Consider the following 18,863-nt stretch of genomic DNA (forward strand, 5'->3'; position numbering starts at 1 on the left):
GATGTGAAGTTTTTTGTGAAGGTTTTTGGTACAATTGGCCCGAGCCCAATTCTATACCCTAATTTACCCTTTACCCTGAATCAACTGTTAAAAGTTGTTAAAATTGCTCCCATCATTGCATTAGTTCCCTTCTCTCTACTTTCGACATATGAAAGTTTTAAAACTGTTTCATCATTTAAAGATAGATTCAAGTCAAGATTTTGCCGATTTAGAAGTATTTTAGATAAAAAGTTACTTAGGTTCGCTAGGAAGGTTCTCTACAACAGAGCCTTCCTAAAAGTCTACTGCTTTAAGATGGCGGCTGTCTACTAACTCATTTAGTGCCATGTCTGTCATTTTGCATCTAGTTATATCTTAGTACAGTACATGTGATATCTACCATGTCTACCATATCTATCATAACATGCCGGCGTAGTTTGTAGGCTATCGGCTACAACATGTATTATTGGAGCTACCTAGCACCGCGTTTGCTCGGCGTCACAACTTTCTTGCCTCCTCCCTACTCCTGCTCTGTCGTCTCGGTGAGTCCGTCTCCCTCAGACTTTTCGACCAATATAGTAACGCATAGTAACGCATGCCTTTCCGTCCTCAGTAACGGTAACGGCGTTGCCAAGATGAGAAAAGTAAACAGACAGCAGAGTGGACCAATCAGCGACGGGCGGACGTGACGTTGGTAAAGCAACAAGAAACTCTAGCGCAAGAACATAAACGTATTAGGAGAACGGAGCAGTTTTTTCAACATGGCTAGCGCGAGACAGACTGTTGGTTTTAGCGACTCAATGTGTTTTTGGTCTTTTAAAGCTGAATTTACCGCCGATAGAAACATATTCTCGGCTCTCCCGTTCACTATCTGTGTTGTTGTGGAGACGACTTCCGACGCTTCAGAGTGACGTTGCTCGTTAAGAACACGTCACGCAAATGAAGAAATCTGATTGCACGGACGATTTCGTCCGGGCTCGAGAGGCCAATTAGGAGCTGGGTCCTAGACTCTATAGCTGGAACAGCAAGCGGTGAGTCTGGAGTTCCAGGCTTGGCCCACAGTCCACTCACCTGGTAGCTGCACATTCTCCGTTTGTCCTGCAAGGGGCGCCGTCCGCGGTCGAGCCGCTAGCCATAGCAGCATCGGAACTAGTGAATTGCACTTTTTAGTCACTTTTAGGCCTCCGTCAGCTGAGTGAGCGGTCCTACCCGGGCGCTTCCCAGCGGACGTCCTCCTCCAGGATGGCGTGACATCGCCACAAAACGTGGCCTAGCGCTCGCTCTGTGCCCAGCAGGAGGCTGTAGTCTGGGTGGTCCTCGCTCGTCCGCTGCAGCAGGTTCTCAACACCAGGAGAAAAAAAAAGGCAGCTGAAAATGTCACTCTCATTTTTTCACATCACAAAAAAGTATTACAAAACGAGTTTTGTAGTATCCTTAATTCATTGAGAGAGTCACTTATGTTGTTTAAAATTAGGTTAAAATCAGAGGTGGGTTACATTTACTCTCTTATATTTACTTGAGTCATTTTTGGAGAAAAATGTACTTCTTAGAGTTGTTTTAGCACACAGTACTTTTTACTTGAGTAGATTTTTGATGAAACAATACTCTTACGCTGCTACTTTGGGGTACACTAGTCTTTACATTTGTCCTCTTAACATGTTGACTTTATTTTTGCCAGAGAATGAATGAATGAATGAATGAATGAATCCGTCTGTCCATCCATCCATCCCTTATTTTGTACTTGATTTTATTTCTATGACATATAATACATGTTTTTGGGCAGTTATTTTGGTATTTAGGGGTACTTAAAGGGTTAATTCCGATTTACGTGGAAATTTGGGTTACGTCGCCAGCATAAGAAAGGAACTCAGTAGTAACCCGGGGACTACCTGTACATTATTTACTTATAGTATGGTATTTTGTACTTTATTTTATTTCTATGACATATAATACATGTTTTTAGGCAGTTATTTTGGTATTTAGGGGCACTTAAAGGGTTAATTCCGACTTACGTGGAAATTTGGGTTACGTTGCCAGCATAAGAAAGGAACTCGGTAGTAACCCGGGGACTACCTGTACATTATTGTACTTATAGTATCATATTTTGTTCTTGATTTTATTTCTATGACATATAATACATGTTTTTGGGCAGTTATTTTGGTATTTAGGGGCGCTTAAAGGGTTAATTCCGATTTACGTGGAAATTTGGGTTACGTCGCCAGCATAAGAAAGGAACTCTGTAGTAACCCGGGGACTACCTGTACATTATTGTACTTATAGTATCGTATTTTGTACTTGATTTTATTTCTATGACATATACTACATGTTTTTGGGCAGTTATTTTGGTATTTAGGGGCGCTTAAAGGATTAATTCCGACTTACGTGGAAATTTGGGTTACGTCACCAGCATAAGAAAGGAACTCTGTAGTAACCCGGGGACTACCTGTATATTATTGTACTTATAGTATCGTATTTTTTATTTTACTTTATTAATATGACTGTTATGCCCTTAGGTGAAATGTTTACTTGATTATAATGTTGACTTTAGTTCTGAGATATATTTTATTTTGGCGCAGGAAGCGAGAGCAGGTGGTAGTTCCACACACGAGTAAGAGCGCATTTGCTCCCACGAAGAAGTCGCGCAGCCGAGTTAGAGAGCAAGGGGAAATATTACAGTTTAGCTCGCTGTCTAGCTAGGACTTGGCTCCAACGTCTTGGCGAGGACAGTACAATGACATATAATACAAGTATTTGAAGAGTTATTTTGAGGTATAGGGGGTATTGAGGTGTACTTAAAGGGTTATTTCCGACTTTCGCAAAAATTCGGGTTACGTCGCCAGCGTAGGAATGGAACTTGTTCGTAACCCAGGGGCTGTAATTTTTTCAACTAATACATTTTAACTTGTACTTGAGAACATTTTTGGATGACTAATTTTACTTGAGTAACATTATTTAGAAGGATTGCTACTCTTGATTAAAAATGTTGACTACCTACCTCTGGTTTAAAAGGCTTTCTATGTTAAAAACTTGATACATCGCAAATGTTCTGCAGTTATTCCTACTAACCACTAGGTGTTATACCTGTCATATCTGTCGCTCTTTTGATTTTACAGTTCTATTCTTCCAAAAAGCAGGGTCTTAAAGAGTTGTTGTTGCACACAGATGAACGTTACAGAGCTGAATGAGAGAAACAGACGAGTTTGCTATATGCTATCCTGTTGCTAACGCACTATTTTCTTCAAAATAAAGTGAATAGAAAGATGAGAGCAATGTCCGGCCATTCTTTTTAGAAGTTACAGCTTAGTTCCCGCAGATTTGTAATGTTTTTTGTGGTGTCAATCTCATCTTTGTTACAGGCCAAATTGTGGTTAGGGTTTCCTTCGGCGGGCTGTTTTTTGTCTGTTAGCCAGGCGTTCATTTGTCCAGGATCCTACCAAAACAGGATCCAGTTTTTTGGCCTCACAGTTTACTGGCACCTTATTGAACAGCTCATTGTAATCGACTTTTAGACTTGGTCACAGTTGTGGAGTATTGCATTCAACAGCAGTTGTTATTGGCTGTGACCACTTGGTGGTGCTGTTGTCTTATGTGGTTTTGAAATTAGTAGTGTTAGAAGTCAACAGCTGTTACATTTAAAAAGGGGATTGGTAACATCTGAATTTTTAAAATTGTGATGACATTCTGAACCCAAAAAAATGATGTGGCGGGTCAGATCTGGCATCCGAGCTGCGAGTTTGACATATTAGATGTAAAAGAGATGACTGCTAAATAACGATATAAAAGTGAGATCAAATGAGAGGAGTGTTTGTGTGAGGCGCCACCTGGATGTGAGTGAGGTAGCCGTGAAGGCGAGAGACGGGTGCCAGCAGCAGCCACAACAGCGACAACCCTTCCGCATGCGCTTCACCCACCTCAAAATCAGGGCACAGCAAAAAACACAGTTGATTTTTTCTTCCAACAAATTGTTATGTATTTTTTCATTACACCGTAAAAAAATGATCGTGAACATATTTTTTGTTGTTGATATATTGGTATATATACGGTATTTTTGTTAAGCATTTTTTAGGTTTTATTATATAGCTCACTTTTACATATATTTATATTCAATTTTGTATTAACTTTAAATGTATTTTTCTAAAATTTTACATTTTATAAAATATTTTTAGGTTTCATTATGTTATTCATTTTTTTTTTAAATGTATTGTTCACCTTATTGTTGTTTTTATTGAATAATTGTTCATTCGTACCTTTTAACTTTATGAATTGACATATACAGTCATGTAAAAAATTACGACACCCCATTTAATATTCAGTTCTTTATTAGGAAATGTTCACATATCAATATCTGATCTTGTTTTTCTTTATCACTGGAAAAGAAAGTGATTTAATTGCAGGTAAACAACAAAAATGAACATTGTTTTCACTCATTAAACCAAATATATCAACAAACATGCATATTCTAACTGAGGCAAAAGTTAGGACACCCTTATAGCTTATAGCTTTATAACCTTATAGCTAATGTTACCCCCTTTGGCTGAAATAACTTCAGTGAGACGCTTTGTGTAGCCATCTACCATTCTTTGACATCGGTTTGAAGAACGTTTGCCCCACTCCTCAACGCAGAATACTTTCAACAGTGAGATGTTTGAGGTGTTTCTTGCATGTACAGCCCGTTTCAAGTCACCCCACAGCATCTCAGTGGGATTAAGATCTGGGCTTTAACTCTCCATTTCTTCCTTTTTAGCCAGTCCTTGTTGGATTTACTGGTATGTTTTGGGTCATTGTCATGTTGCGGGGACCTGTTTCGTTTCAGCTTTAATTTTTTTCACAGATGATCTCACATGTTCCTCAAGCACCCTCTGATACACGATAAAATTCATGTTGGATTCTATGATGGTGAGCTGGCCAGGTCCAGCTGTAGCAAAGCATCCCCAAACCATGACACTTCCACCTCTATGCTTAACAGTTTGTATGAGGTTCTTTTCCTGGAATGTTGTATTGGGTTTACGCCAAACATGTCTTCTGTTCTGGTGTCCAAATAATTCAATTTTAGATCCATCTGTCCAAACAAAATTATTCCAGAGTCCTGGTCCTTGTCTACATTCACTCTGGCAAACTTCTGTCTGGCCTTCATGTTCTTGCAAAGGCTTCCTCCTTGCACACCTCCCATGAATGTTAAATTTGTGTAGTCTCTTTCAGATGGTAGAGGCATGCACTTTCACATCAACAGTTGCAGGAGTCTGCTGTAGGTCCCGTGGTGACATTTTAGGGTTTTTGGAGACTTCTTTTAGCGTCTTGCGGTCTGCTCTCGGGGTGAATTTGCTTGGACGGCCAGATCTGGGCATGCTGGCAGTTGTTTTGAATGTCCTCCACTTGTACACTATATTCCGGACAGTGGAATGGCGGATTATATATTTTTTTGAGATCTTTTGAAATCCCTTACCAGACTTATAAGCATCTACAATCTTCTTTCTGAAGGCCTCAGACAGCTCCTTTGTTCTCACCATGCTGTTTTCTCTCACTTCGACAGTCAGTCACTGTTGAAAGTATTTTGCCATGAGGAGTGGGGCAAACTTTCTTCAGACCGATGTCAAAGACTGGTAGATGGTAACAAAAAGCGTCTCATTGAAGTTATTTCAGCCAAAGGCGCTTGTCCTAACTTTTTCCTCAGTTAGAATATGCCTTTTTGTTGATTTATTTGGTTTAATGAGTAAAACAATGTTAATTTTTGTTGTTACCTGCAATTAAATCACTTTCTTTTCCAGAGACACAGAAAAACAAGATCAGACGTTCTTCATAAAGAACTGAATATTTATTGGGGTGTCGTAATTTTTTCACATGACTGTATTTATTAAAAAAAAAAAAAAAACACCATTGTTATTGTTTATTTCTAAGGATTGAAATTTGTAGTATATTCAATTTTATATAATTTAACTTTTTAATAAAAAATGTGATTTGTTTATGACATTCTCTTTCATTAGATCATTTTTTATTCTTGTCTTATTGCATCTTAATTCAATTTATCATATTTTTATTTTCTCGGTTAATTATTTCATTTTTAAAAAACTAACATTTCATTAAATTGTTTGTTTTCACGAAAATTCCCCAATAACTTAAATTTCTGAATAAATGTCTCATTTTCTATTTCATTTATATGTGATGAACTACATCATTTTTTTAATAAATTTATTTTTGATCAAGCTGATTTAAAAAAAATCTTTTAAGATGACATGTTTTTGCGCCATTTCTAATTTGAAAACAATAATTGTGAATTTGTGTGAAATTGCTCTTTTTGTCATTGCTGTAAGAAGTTTTGACCTGCTTGTCCTCGTTAGTGTCCAACTTGAGGACGTCCAGCGAGAGGAAGGAGGCCAGCACGGCGCTGTAGCCCACGTACGCGTCCGAGAAAGATGTCTGCAAACACAATTTTTGCATTATCACTTTGCAGTAACTCTTACATTTTAACGTGAAAATGTTGCTGTTTTACCATCAGAACGTGATTTATTTGTATTGCTTAACTCATGTAAAAATTTATTGCACCGTAATGTGAAATTTTAAACATTTATTGCGTTCAAAATTATGAAATTGATTGAAATTTGGAATATTTTAGTTTGAAATGTATCAGATTTTAAAAATTAAAATGCTGTTTTACATGTTTCTTTTTGAATGTGAATAATTTCAAATCATTTATTTCATAACACAAGTTTTACATTTAACAAGATTAGTTCCACTCTTTAAGGTATGACTTGAAAAATACTAACATTAAAAGATGAAACGTTCAATGTTATGTTCGTTAAAATATGAAATGTATCACATTTTATAGTGAAATGTGATAATTTTCTCAGTTTCATACAAAAATGACATATTATAGATATAATGACATAAATTTAGCATTTGAACGTGATATTTTTCACATTATAAGGTGATGCAATTTATGTTTTCACTAGAGGCGGGGCGTAACGCGTTATTTATGATTAATTACTAAAATATATCCCGGTAATTCTTTTACCGAATGTGCCTGCTGGCTAAATGCTAATATACAATGGCCATTTATTCAATATACAATTCAATATACCAGCGCCATTCATGCGCTAACACTAACGAAAATCCGCATCGATTCGCTTTATTTAACTCTAAAAAAATTATATTAACATACAAACGCTACCAGATTTCTGGCCAAAAACAAGTTCTATAAACCACTGTTTAAAACAGAACAAAACAAAAACAGTCAAGGCTGTTCTTTTTGTGAATAAACTATATTAATGCGGGATTTTTTTTCTTTTCTATTTTAGAGTTTTATATTTATATATATACCCAAAATTGTGGTCCGAAGTTATTTTTATTATATATTCTTGCATTGTCCAACAATTTATCTATAATAGTTGATTTATTTATTTTAAACAATTAGAGCAAGACTGTTGTAGGATACAAAAGGTCCTGCAATGACATTTTAAGGATTTTCAATGTGGCCAGGGATATTTTCTGATTATTTTTTTATTATTTCGTGTATAAATCTGAATACACACATTTGTTAAGTGTGAAACAATATTTGCGCCTGTGTATATTTATAATTATAAAAAAGTATATACAGTATATAGTAGTATGAAAGTATCTGAACCATTTGGTATTTCTGACATTTCTGCATAAAATCACCAACAAATGTGATCTGACCTTTGTCAAAATCACACAGATGAAAATACAGTGTCTGCTTTAACTAAAACCACCCAAACATTTATAGATTTTCATATTTTAATGAGGATAGCATGCAAACAATGACTGATGGGGGAAAATAAGTTCATGGACCCTCTGCCTAAGGAGACTTAAAGAGCAAATGAAACCAATTTTTACCAAACATTTTTCAGTCAGGTGTGTGCCCAATCACTGATGAGTGGTTGAAAGCTGCCTTGCCCACAATAAAACACACACCTGGTAAGAAATGTCTAGAAGAGAAGCATTGTCTGATGTGCATCATTGCTCGGTCAAAAGAGCTGTCTGAAGACCTGCGATCAAGAATCGATTCGTATAAAGCTGGGAAAGAATGCAAAACCATCTCTAAAAGTCTGGATGTTTATCAATCGACAGTCAGAAAAGTTGTCTACAAATGGAGAACGTTTGGCACTGTTGCTTCTCTCCCAAGGGGTGGCCGTCCACCAAAGATGACGCCAAAAGTTCAGCGCAGAATACCCTAGTGCAGGGTTGTCAAACCGATTCCACAAAGGGCTGCAGTGGGTCCTGGTCTTTGTTCCAACAGACCCAGCACAGACAGTTCAACCAATGAGGTTTCTGCTAAAACAAGCAGCACCTGACTGCAATCAGTTGATTACGCTTGTTAGACACCAGATTGGTGAAAAGGTATTCATCTCGTTTGGTTGGAGTGAAATCCGGCACCCGCTGCAGCCCTTTGAGGATCGGTTTGGCACCCGTGCCCTAGAGTGTCTGCTAAAGGCTTACAGAAATCACTGGCACAGTCCAATATCTCTGTGCACACAACAACTATATGTAAAACTTTGGCCAAGAAATGTGTGCTTGGGAGGACTCCACGGAGGAAGCCACTGCTGTCTAAAAAAAAACAAAAAAAACATTGTTGCTCATTTAATGTTCGGAAAAAGGCATTCGGACACTCCACAGAAGTTTTGGCAAAATATTTTGTAGACTGAACAAACCAAATTTGACTTGTTTGGGAGTAACACACAACATCATGTGTGGAGGAAAAATGGAACAGCTCACCAACATCAACACCTCATCCCCACCGTGAAGCATGTTGGAGGGAGCATTATTATTTGGGACAGGATGTTTTGCAGGAAAACCTGAGGCCGTCTGTCAGACAGTTGAAGCTAAAAAGAGGATGGATGCGGCAACAAGACAATGATCCAAACCACAGAAGTAAATCAACTTTAGAATGGTTTCAGAAGAACAAAATACACGTTCTGGAGTGGCCAAGTCAAAGTCCAGACTTGAACCCTATTGAGATTTTGTGGTATGACCTAAAGACAGTGATTCATGCCATACGTCACAGGAATCTGACTGAACTACAGCAATTTTGCAGAGAAGAACGGGCCAAGATTAGTCTTGATCGATTTGCCAGACTGATCTGCAGCTACAGGAAGCATCTGGTTGAAGTTACTGCTGCCAAATGAGGGTCAGAAAATATTAAATGTGATGGTTCACTTACTAATCTTTCCCTGTCAGTCATTGTTTTGCATACTATACTCATTAAAATATGAAAACCTATAAATGTTTGGATGGTTTTAGTTGAAGCAGACACTGTTTTTGTTTTTTATCCGTGTGATTTTGACAAAGATCAGATGACTTTTGATGATTTTATCCAGAAATTCAAGAAATTCCAATAGGTTCAGATACGTTTTCATACCACTGTATTTGGGACAATTTATCCTACCCCTAGTTTTAGCATTCGACTTGATTAGTGACACTGAAGTGAGAAGAGACGTCTTTTGCTGTCAATGGCAGCCAATGAATTTTTGAAATTATTAAAGAATTTATGAAAAAACATCAAAGCCCTTTAGAACAGTGGGAAGGTTGTTGGTGTGTTTGCTTGGTTTCAGAGTTGAAACTAGTATCATGACCAAGTTAAAGTAAACGCTAACAGGTAAAAAAAAAAATTTTTTTTTCAAATTTGCACTTTATCAAATGGTACTAATAATGCTAAATTCATCCCGCTAAAAGGCAAAAATCTGTTCTTTTCCGACATGCTAGCAATTGGCTTACATCATTCTGTCCGACAAGTTGCACCAGAAGGTCTCCCAGCAGAGACTTCCAGCGCTGGGCGCTCAGTCGCTCCTGCAGGTTGTTCCTGAACAGCAGGTGGCGCCCCAGGAGCCGCTGCACGGACGACGCCAACGCCTCGCTGCGTCACAACAACACGTTAAGGTTGGGCTGGGTGATATGGATCGAAAGACATATGCCGATTTATTTAGGCTGAATATTTCTTATATGATACATATCCTGATATTTTTCTTGAAACGTGAGAGCTAATGTTCAGTCCACGTCAAAAAATAGGACAACGAGTATACAGTCATACTATTGCGAGTTTAAAGTTGTAATATTGCAAGATTAAAATGGTTGTATTCGTACGAGAAAAAAAGTCGCAATGTTATTTAATCACTCTCCATCACATTCATATACAGTGTATCACAAAAGTGAGTACACCCCACGCATTTCTGCAGATATTTAAGCACATCTTTTCATGGGACAACACTGACAACATAGAAACTACGTACATCCCCAAATGTCCAAATTGAGTACTGCTTGTCATTTTCCCTCCAAAATGTCATGTGACTCGTTACAGGAGTGCTGTTAGCATTGCTGCAGAGATTGAAGAGGTGGGGGGTTAGCCTGTTAGTGCTCAGACCGTACGCCGCACTCTACATCTCTACATAAGAAAGCCCGCAAACAGTTTGCTGAAGACATGTCAACAAAGCACATGGATTACTGGAACCATGTCCTATAGTCTGATGAGACGGCCGGGCTTTCTTGTGTACTCCTGTAACGAGTCATATGACATTTTGGAGGGAAAGTAACAAGCAGTACTCAATTTGGACATTTAGGGATGTACGTAGTTTCTATGGGGTGTACTCACTTTTGTTGCCAGGGGTTTGGATATTAATGGCTATATTTTGAGTTATTTTGAGGGGAAAATAAATTAACTCTATTATATAAGCTGCACACAGACTACTTTTCATTGTGTTAAAGTGTCATTTTGTCAGTGTTGTCCCATGAAAAGATATACTTAAATATCTGCAGAAATGCGAGGGGTGTACTCAAGAGGTGAAAGTGGGCCAGAACGGTCAGGAACGCAGTTCCGGTATAAGATTAGGGCCGGAATGCTGTTCTGGTATAAGGTTCAGAGCTGGAATGCTGTTCCGGTACGCGGTGCTTTGATTCCGAAAATATGACAGCAACTGTAAAAACGCTATGTAAAAAAATATTTTTTTTTAATGCTAAGATCCCACACATGCATTTCAGCTCCAAGAAGAAAACAATCTACCAACATCAGATTTACATACATAAGTGTTAACAACAAGCATAATAAAGTGCTTGTGTAGCGTAATCCGTTTCCACCAATAATTATTATTTATTTTATTCCACGGACGGCATGGAGGTTTCCCCAGCTGCTGCAGTTATCTGAGTCTGATGATGATGAGTCACGTCAATGTGCGAATGCACGCAGCAAAGCAAAATGCCTGGACTCATTTATCCGTTCAATTGGCTGACATACTGACATGTGATCAGTAGAGATGGTTAGCTCTGATTGGTTCAAATGTGCATGTTTTCTGGAACAGCAAAAAAAAAAAGGCTTGTTGAATTGATGCGACAAAAAAGGGCAATGCAACATAAAATGGATCAAATCTTTAAGAGCAATGAAAGAGTTGAGGAGGCTTATTTATCTTATTTAGTTTTATTTGCGCTGATAGGGAGGTTCAGAACATCTTAGCTGTCAATGTGCATTTTGGACATACGGTGCCTTGCAAAAGTATTCGGCCCCCTTGAACCTTGCAACCTTTCGCCACATTTCAGGCTTCAAACATAAAGATAAAAAAAATTTAATTTTTTGTCAAGAATCAACAACAAGTGGGACACAATCGTGAAGTGGAACAAAATTTATTGGATAATTTAAACTTTTTTAACAAATAAAAAACTGAAAAGTGGGGCGTGCAATATTATTCGGCCCCCTTGCGTTAATACTTTGTAGCGCCCCCTTTGCTCCAATTACAGCTGCAAGTCGCTTGGGGTATGTTTCTATCAGTTTTGCACATCGAGAGACTGACATTCTTGCCCATTCTTCCTTGCAAAACAGCTCGAGCTCAGTGAGGTTGGATGGAGAGTGTTTGTGAACAGCAGTCTTCAGCTCTTTCCACAGATTCTCGATTGGATTCAGGTCTGGACTTTGACTTGGCCATTCTAACACCTGGATACGTTTATTTTTGAACCATTCCACTGTAGATTTGGCTTTACGTTTTGGATCATTGTCCTGTTGGAAAATAAATCTCCGTCCCAGTCTCAGGTCTTGTGTAGATACCAACAGGTTTTCTTCCAGAATGTTCCTGTATTTGGCTGCATCCATTTTCCCGTCAATTTTAACCATCTTCCCTGTCCCTGCTGAAGAAAAGCAGGCCCAAACCATGATGCTGCCACCACCACGTTTGACAGTGGGGATGGTGTGTTCAGGGTGATGAGCTGTGTTGCTTTTACGCCAAACATATCGTTTTGCATTGTGGCCAAAAAGTTCAATTTTGGTTTCATCTGACCAGAGCACCTTCTTCCACATGTTTGTTGTGTCTCCCAGGTGGCTTGTGGCAAACTTTAAACGAGACTTTTTATGGATATCTTTGAGAAATGGCTTTCTTCTTGCCACTCTTCCATAAAGGCCAGATTTGTGCAGTGTACGACTGATTGTTGTCCTATGGACAGACTCTCCCACCTCAGCTGTAGATCTCTGCAGTTCATCCAGAGTGATCATGGGCCTCTTGGCTGCATCTCTGATCAGTTTTCTCCTTGTTTGAGAAGAAAGTTTGGATGGACGGCCGGGTCTTGGTAGATTTGCAGTGGTCTGATGCTCCTTCCATTTCAATATAATGGCTTGCACAGTGCTCCTTGAGATGTTTAAAGCTTGGGAAATCTTTTTGTATCCAAATCCGGCTTTAAACTTCTCCACAACAGTATCTCGGACCTGCCTGGTGTGTTCCTTGGTTTTCATAATGCTCTCTGCACTTTAAACAGAACCCTGAGACTATCACAGAGAAGGTGCATTTATACGGCGACTTGATTACACACAGGTCAGTGTTTCCCACCAATGAACGAGACTGTGCCCCCCCCCCCCCCCCCCCCGCGGAGAAAAAAAAAAGATACTAATTAGATGCGTCAGTCAGCCGATTACACATGTGTAGCCCTCTCCAATCTACTACCCGCGCGAGCGAGAGCAGCATTTTAGAGTAGTATTTTATTTATTTATTTATTTATTTAAGAGACGCAAGGGGAACGAGTAGGAAGAATGTGAGAACGAGCGAGATAGCGAGAGATAGCGGTCGCATGTCGTGGCAGCCCGCTGTTATTTTGTTATTGTTTTTCTTTATTATTGTTACCACAATCAAGTGGGTAAGCAAATACAGACTTCTCTCCTTCTTCCCCATATACGGGGCATTACAATAGTTTGGATCGGACTTTTCGGCGAAAGTGAGCGGTCGACGGCCGTCTTGGACGGAAAGCAAACTTTGATTGAACTGCGCGGAGAGGCGGGGCCCAAAATAAAGCCTTGCTCTATTTTCAGAGCGTTGGTCACAGTAAAGTATTTATTAGTTCAAGCAGAGTAAAATGATACATATTCACGGTACAAGAACGTCGTTTCCGTGTCCATCGATTGGTAAGAAAAGGCTGTTTGTACGAGTGACGTGTGGCCGCTCCCGTCGGGGGGACATTTCGCGTGGAGTGGCTATTTTTCGGCACAACACCGTGGCGCCAACTTCAGACAATTACGGCTGACGAAAGTTGGATAAATGCGCCCCCCCGCCCCCCCAATTTCGCGAGCTCTGGGACACTCGAAAAATGATTCTCATACCTCTCCTTGCTAAGTTAATGGTACCTCGACGTGCTTTTGTGTGGAAATTTAGTTTACGAACAACGGGGAAAAAACTATTCACCTTCTCACCGAATCAAGTAAAACTCTTTACACGGCTATTAGAATTCCCCCAGTGCTCTAAATGGGTCAGTTGACAGAAGGACTGTTATTGTTGTGGTAATGTAGTACTTATGAGGGTCAAATAAAAAGGAAAAAGGAGGGCTACGACGGCGGTCTGAAACCCGCGGCTCTTGGGCCGCATGCGGCTCTTTAGTGCTGCTTCGGAGCTTTTTTTTTTTTTTTTTTTTTTAATGGAAAAAGATGGGGGAGGGAAATATATTTTTTGTTTTAATAGGATTTCTAGGAGGACAAACATGATACAAACATTCTTTCAACTCATTAATATTGTAATGAAGTTAAACTTGTGGTGTCATCGTACAACAGAGTAGTCACGTGGTGCGCTATAGGATCCACTGCAGGGAAAATAAACATTTAATCATGAAGGCTAATTATGTATTTCTAGCCAACTTAAGTCATTTTTATAGTAGGCTAATATAGCTAGTATTGATAATTATAAGGCTTGTACAAGGCTTTTAATTTTTTGCTGCTCCAGACATACTGTATCAGTTTTTTTTTTTTTTTGGGGGGGGGGGGGGGTCAAATATGGCTCTTTCAACAGTTTGGGTTGCCAACCCTGAGACACTACGAGATGTAAGTCGTACTATTGCTACGAGAAAAAAAGTCGCATTATTACATAGGGTAATGTAGCTGTAATCAGCAACGCATTTTACATACATGTACCGTAGCTGAGAGCTATAACATTAGCCTAGCTAATGAAATATTTCAAATATATCTTTGTTATGGTTCTTCTTGGGGGAAAAAAATAATGAAAAAAAAAAAAAAAATTCGCCGTGGCACGACATGGTGTGGCTGTCCGACTCCGATGCAGCCCACCACCACAGTGTAAAAAAATCCTATGGTCAGAGACCCTCCCACCACAGTCTCCTAAAATCCTGTGGGAAACACTGCAGGTGGATTCTATTTATCATCATCGGTCATTTAGGACAACATTGGATCATTCAGAGATCCTCACTGAACTTCTGGAGTGAGTTTGCTGCACTGAAAGTAAAGGGGCCAAATAATATTGCACGCCCCACTTTTCAGTTTTTTATTTGTTAAAAAAGTTGAAATTATCCAACAAATGCTGTTCCACTTCACGATTGTGTCCCACTTGTTGTTGATTCTTGACAAAAAAATTAAATTTCATATCTTTATGTTTGAAGCCTGAAATGTGGCGAAAGGTTGCAAGATTCAAGGAGGCCGAATACTTTTGCAAGGCACTGTATTTGTTCATGTATGTTAGGCTACTTATTCATTTCCTTAGGATTTAAAAATATGTTTGCGCGATCTTCAAAATGTATTCCATTTCACTCCGCATAATATAAGTCATTTGTACTTATTTTTCTGCATGTATGTTACTTATATCTTTATTATTAAAAAAAAGTAAATGTTTACATTGACTTCAATTTTAATATATATCCTATGTTCTTAAGTAGTTAAAATTGAGATTTGGCATTTAGTATGGGAGGAAATGAGGGAAAATAAAAATTAGGAGATGGAGGTTGGAGTTATTGCTGTTTTTGTTAACTTTTATATTGCAAATCATTGAAAAAAATACAATTTTGAATGAAAATCAGTTTTTGTATGCATTATAGAAATAACTGTGCTAGAACAGTTTTCTTTGCATTTCAGTAGTTTAAGAGGTTTGACACCCCCCCCCCTCCAAAAAGAAAGGAAAAAAATAAATAAATAAATAAAATTTATGGCTCCGTGGTGACCTTCACGTTGGGAAGTTCCGGAAAGAAATTCTAGCCACTTTCACCCCTGGGTGTACTCACTTTCACCCCTGGGTGTACTCACTTTTGTGATACACTGTAATTCTTTCCGAACCGATTATCCTCACGATGGTTGCGGGGGTGCTGGAGCCTATCACAGCTAACTCCAGGCAGACAGTCGCCGGGCACTTATAGACACAATCATTCACGCACACACTTTCACCTATGGACAATTTGGAGTATTCAATCAACATATATGTTTTTTTGGCATGTGGCAAGAACCTGTAGGAAACCCACGCAGGCACGGGAAGAACATGCGCGCACAGGAAGGCCGGAGCTGGGATTGAACTTACGATCCCAGAACTGTGAGGTGGACACTGTTCCACCGTGCCACCAAATTAAGTTCTGATAGTGGCACATTTGACTAAAATAGATATAAAAAGGCATATACAATACAGTCTAATTCTAAATCGCATTGAAAAATATAAAGATATATTTTTATATCGCCATTTTGTCCAGTTTTAAGGTCAATCAGGGACGGTTGTTGCCAGTTTGAATCGAATTATAGCTTACTGAGGTTGAGCGCTGACGTGTGGAGTCGTCTTATATTTGTCGTACAGTTGCTTCAAAGTGGACACATACTCCCACTCAGAGTGGAGAAGCTGCAGCGCCACCTGGTGTCGCGCATCTGTTCAAAAAGAGACCAGTCATATACAGTAATAAAGTACGTGCTTGAGAACAGATTTTATTATTCTTTTTCAACTCTTTAACGCAAATTGATATCAACATTTTGTTTGTTTCTTATGATATGTTAGGTTTTGGGATGATAAAAATAAATTTAAAGAAGGCTCAATCATTTTTTATGTGACTTATAAAATTCAAAAGAAGTTTACAAAATTGTTTTGGTCAAAAATATGTGGTATATATTTGAAATAAAAAAACACAATACTAAATAAAAATGATAAAAATAAATGTAATAATTTATTTATAATATTACAATATTTTTGCCATTTTTATAGACCGAAAATATAAATAAGTACCTATAAAATCAAGAAAATGGTTTTAAAATATTTTATTCTTTTTAAAATAGAGTTGGAAAAGATGTTGATATCAAAATACAAATACGGTAGTTTAGAAAATAGTTTTGCTCAAAACTGTTGGATATGTTGTGATTAAACAACATAACATATGCAAAATAATTCCAACCAACACAAGATATTTATAATTATATTTAAAAAAATTTGTTTTTATTCATAATGTGAATAAGTAGTTTTAAAATGTATTTTTGTATAGAATTTGGATTGAAAGTCAAATAATATATATTTTTAAAATATAGTTTGCAAAGATTTGATGTGAAAATACTAATTATTAATTTTACTTTATTCTCTTGCCAGTTTTTTTATTTTTACATCAAAATCGATGTATTTTTGTTTCAAATATGCGTTTTGCCCCTTATTACTAAATATTTTGCTCATAAATGTTCAGTATTACATCTTTACCTTAGTTCATGTATTATGATTTTGAGGTTGCATAAAAATTATCAAATTGACTTATGTCAAATATCAAAGTTCATTTAAATCAAAATTATAGATTGAAGGAAAAAATGGACTGGTTTGTGAATGCTCATGTTTCAGTGCCATTGATTGCACTAATCCATTTAGACTGGGAGAGGCCAGCAGATTTGACGTTTAGTGCCGTCAATGGCAGCCAATGTGTATTTAATATAAATTTTACTAACTACCACAACGAATACATGCGGGCAGTGAATGATTTAAATAATGACCTGTTCCTTGGGTGAGTCCAGCTTTGAGTCCCTGAAGGAAACAACGCAGCAGAACTTTTCCTCGGCACGCCTCGGGTGCATCACTGCATCGCATAGAAATACATATTTCAAAGTTGTCAATTTTTTTATTTTCAACCACATCGTCGACTCGCGATGACTTTCCTCTGGGAAGATACTTGGGTATCCCTGTGGTTGTTTTCCAATTGTGCGCTCTTTGCGTCTCGCTGCTGTTGCTGCGCCTCATCACGCAGCGCCAGCACTTGACAGCGCATGGCGGCCAGCTCCTCCTGTAGCAAAGCGGGGAACCGTAAGCGACTGGTATGCTTTCAGGCCACCAATATAGGCATCTGGCCTCACCCGAAGGGACTCGACCAGGGCTTCCGAGCGCCGGGCTTTCTCCCCGCACCGACGTCGGTGGTCTTCCATCTCATCGCGCAGGAGCGAGTCTCCGTGCTGGATCTGGGTCAGCTCCAGCATTGCATCCGAGAAGCCCGTCTTCAGCTCCGATACTAAGCACTGCAGCTGAAAGGACCAACAGCTTTATTTTTTTTAAGGCTGCAGCTATCGATTATTTTAGTAGTCAATTAATCGATGAACTACTTAGTTCGAATAATCGAGTACTCGGATAAGGAACATGAAAAATTAAAATAGCTGAGCTGAGCCTCAAAACGGTATAATTCTTTTTTTTAAAATGAGGATCTATGTACAACAAAAGAACAATTGGCTAACTTACATTGCAAAGGTCCGCGAGCTTAAATGCTATAAAATGCTACAGTTTTTTTTATAATGCTCTGAACAAATGGTTCAGACACTTATTCCGACAAAAAATGGCTAAATATACCTATAAACTAAATTACGAATGCATTAAAAAACCTTAGCTCAAACAAAAACTTGGTTTACGTTGGTCTTAACAGGGAGCAGTTGGATTCAGCCATGTGAAATGAGGCAGACCAGAGGGCAGTGTAGCCACCCTAACCAATAAAACTAAATGCAAACACTTTCAAAATAAACCATTACAATGCCACTTTAATTTAAACGAATACTCAAAGCAACAAAATTTAATTTGAATATTTTTTTCTAATCGAATACTCGAGTTAATCGATTAAACGTTGCAGCAATAATTTTTTACAATATTGTTTTGTTTTGTCCAAGAAATTCAGAGACAATCCATTCGAAATTTTGATTTTTTTTTTCATCATAAAATTGTCAGATTTTTGCCACATATCAGTTAATTTCCCCACAAATTCTGATTCCGTTTTTACCCATGACACTTTTTTCCAAAAAAATGTTAGTAAAAAACCTGGATTCTTCCACAAAAATATTTTCTAAATTGTCATATTTAGTTCTGATAGTTAATTGATATTTTGCAGAAACTTAAAAATTTCAGATTCCCCAAAAATTCAGCTTCTCAAAAATCAGATTTGTATCCCCCCTCCCCCCAAAAAACTTGATTTTTACCCCACAAAAATAGATCTTTTTACTGAATTGAAAAATATTTATCACGGCATCATTTTGCTTTCCACAAAAATATTCCGCTTTTTAGTTGGATTCAGCCATGTGAAATGAGGCAGACCAAAGTGCAGTGTAGCCACCCTAACCAATAAAACTAAACGCAAACACTTTCAAAATAAACCATTACAATGCCACTTTAATTTAAACGAATACTCAAAGCAGCAAAATTTAATTTGAATAT

The 18,863-nt window shown here is 38.1% G+C and overlaps 1 protein-coding gene across 12 annotated transcripts in view; it reads right to left on the reverse strand.

Annotated features, from left to right (window-relative positions):
- The window catches only part of si:ch211-67f24.7 (rho guanine nucleotide exchange factor 33), a 39,296-nt gene that overhangs the window by 6,990 nt on the left and 13,443 nt on the right, over positions 1-18,863 (reverse strand). For 11 of the 12 annotated variants that reach the window (XM_057859036.1, XM_057859029.1, XM_057859030.1 and 8 more), the window contains 9 exons: positions 17,528-17,692; positions 17,333-17,457; positions 17,171-17,253; positions 15,961-16,075; positions 9,706-9,844; positions 6,298-6,393; positions 3,801-3,890; positions 1,189-1,319; positions 1,051-1,128 (listed from right to left, as the gene is read on the reverse strand). In XM_057859036.1, the coding sequence (XP_057715019.1) occupies positions 1,051-1,128; positions 1,189-1,319; positions 3,801-3,890; positions 6,298-6,393; positions 9,706-9,844; positions 15,961-16,075; positions 17,171-17,253; positions 17,333-17,457; positions 17,528-17,692 (1,022 nt within the window). The remainder of the gene's footprint in view (positions 1-1,050; positions 1,129-1,188; positions 1,320-3,800; positions 3,891-6,297; positions 6,394-9,705; positions 9,845-15,960; positions 16,076-17,170; positions 17,254-17,332; positions 17,458-17,527; positions 17,693-18,863) is intronic. The other variant, XM_057859032.1, reaches the window with a different exon arrangement.

Source organism: Corythoichthys intestinalis, chromosome 15 (assembly GCF_030265065.1).
Source record: "Corythoichthys intestinalis isolate RoL2023-P3 chromosome 15, ASM3026506v1, whole genome shotgun sequence".
In the NCBI taxonomy this organism is placed as follows: Eukaryota; Metazoa; Chordata; class Actinopteri; order Syngnathiformes; family Syngnathidae; genus Corythoichthys; species Corythoichthys intestinalis.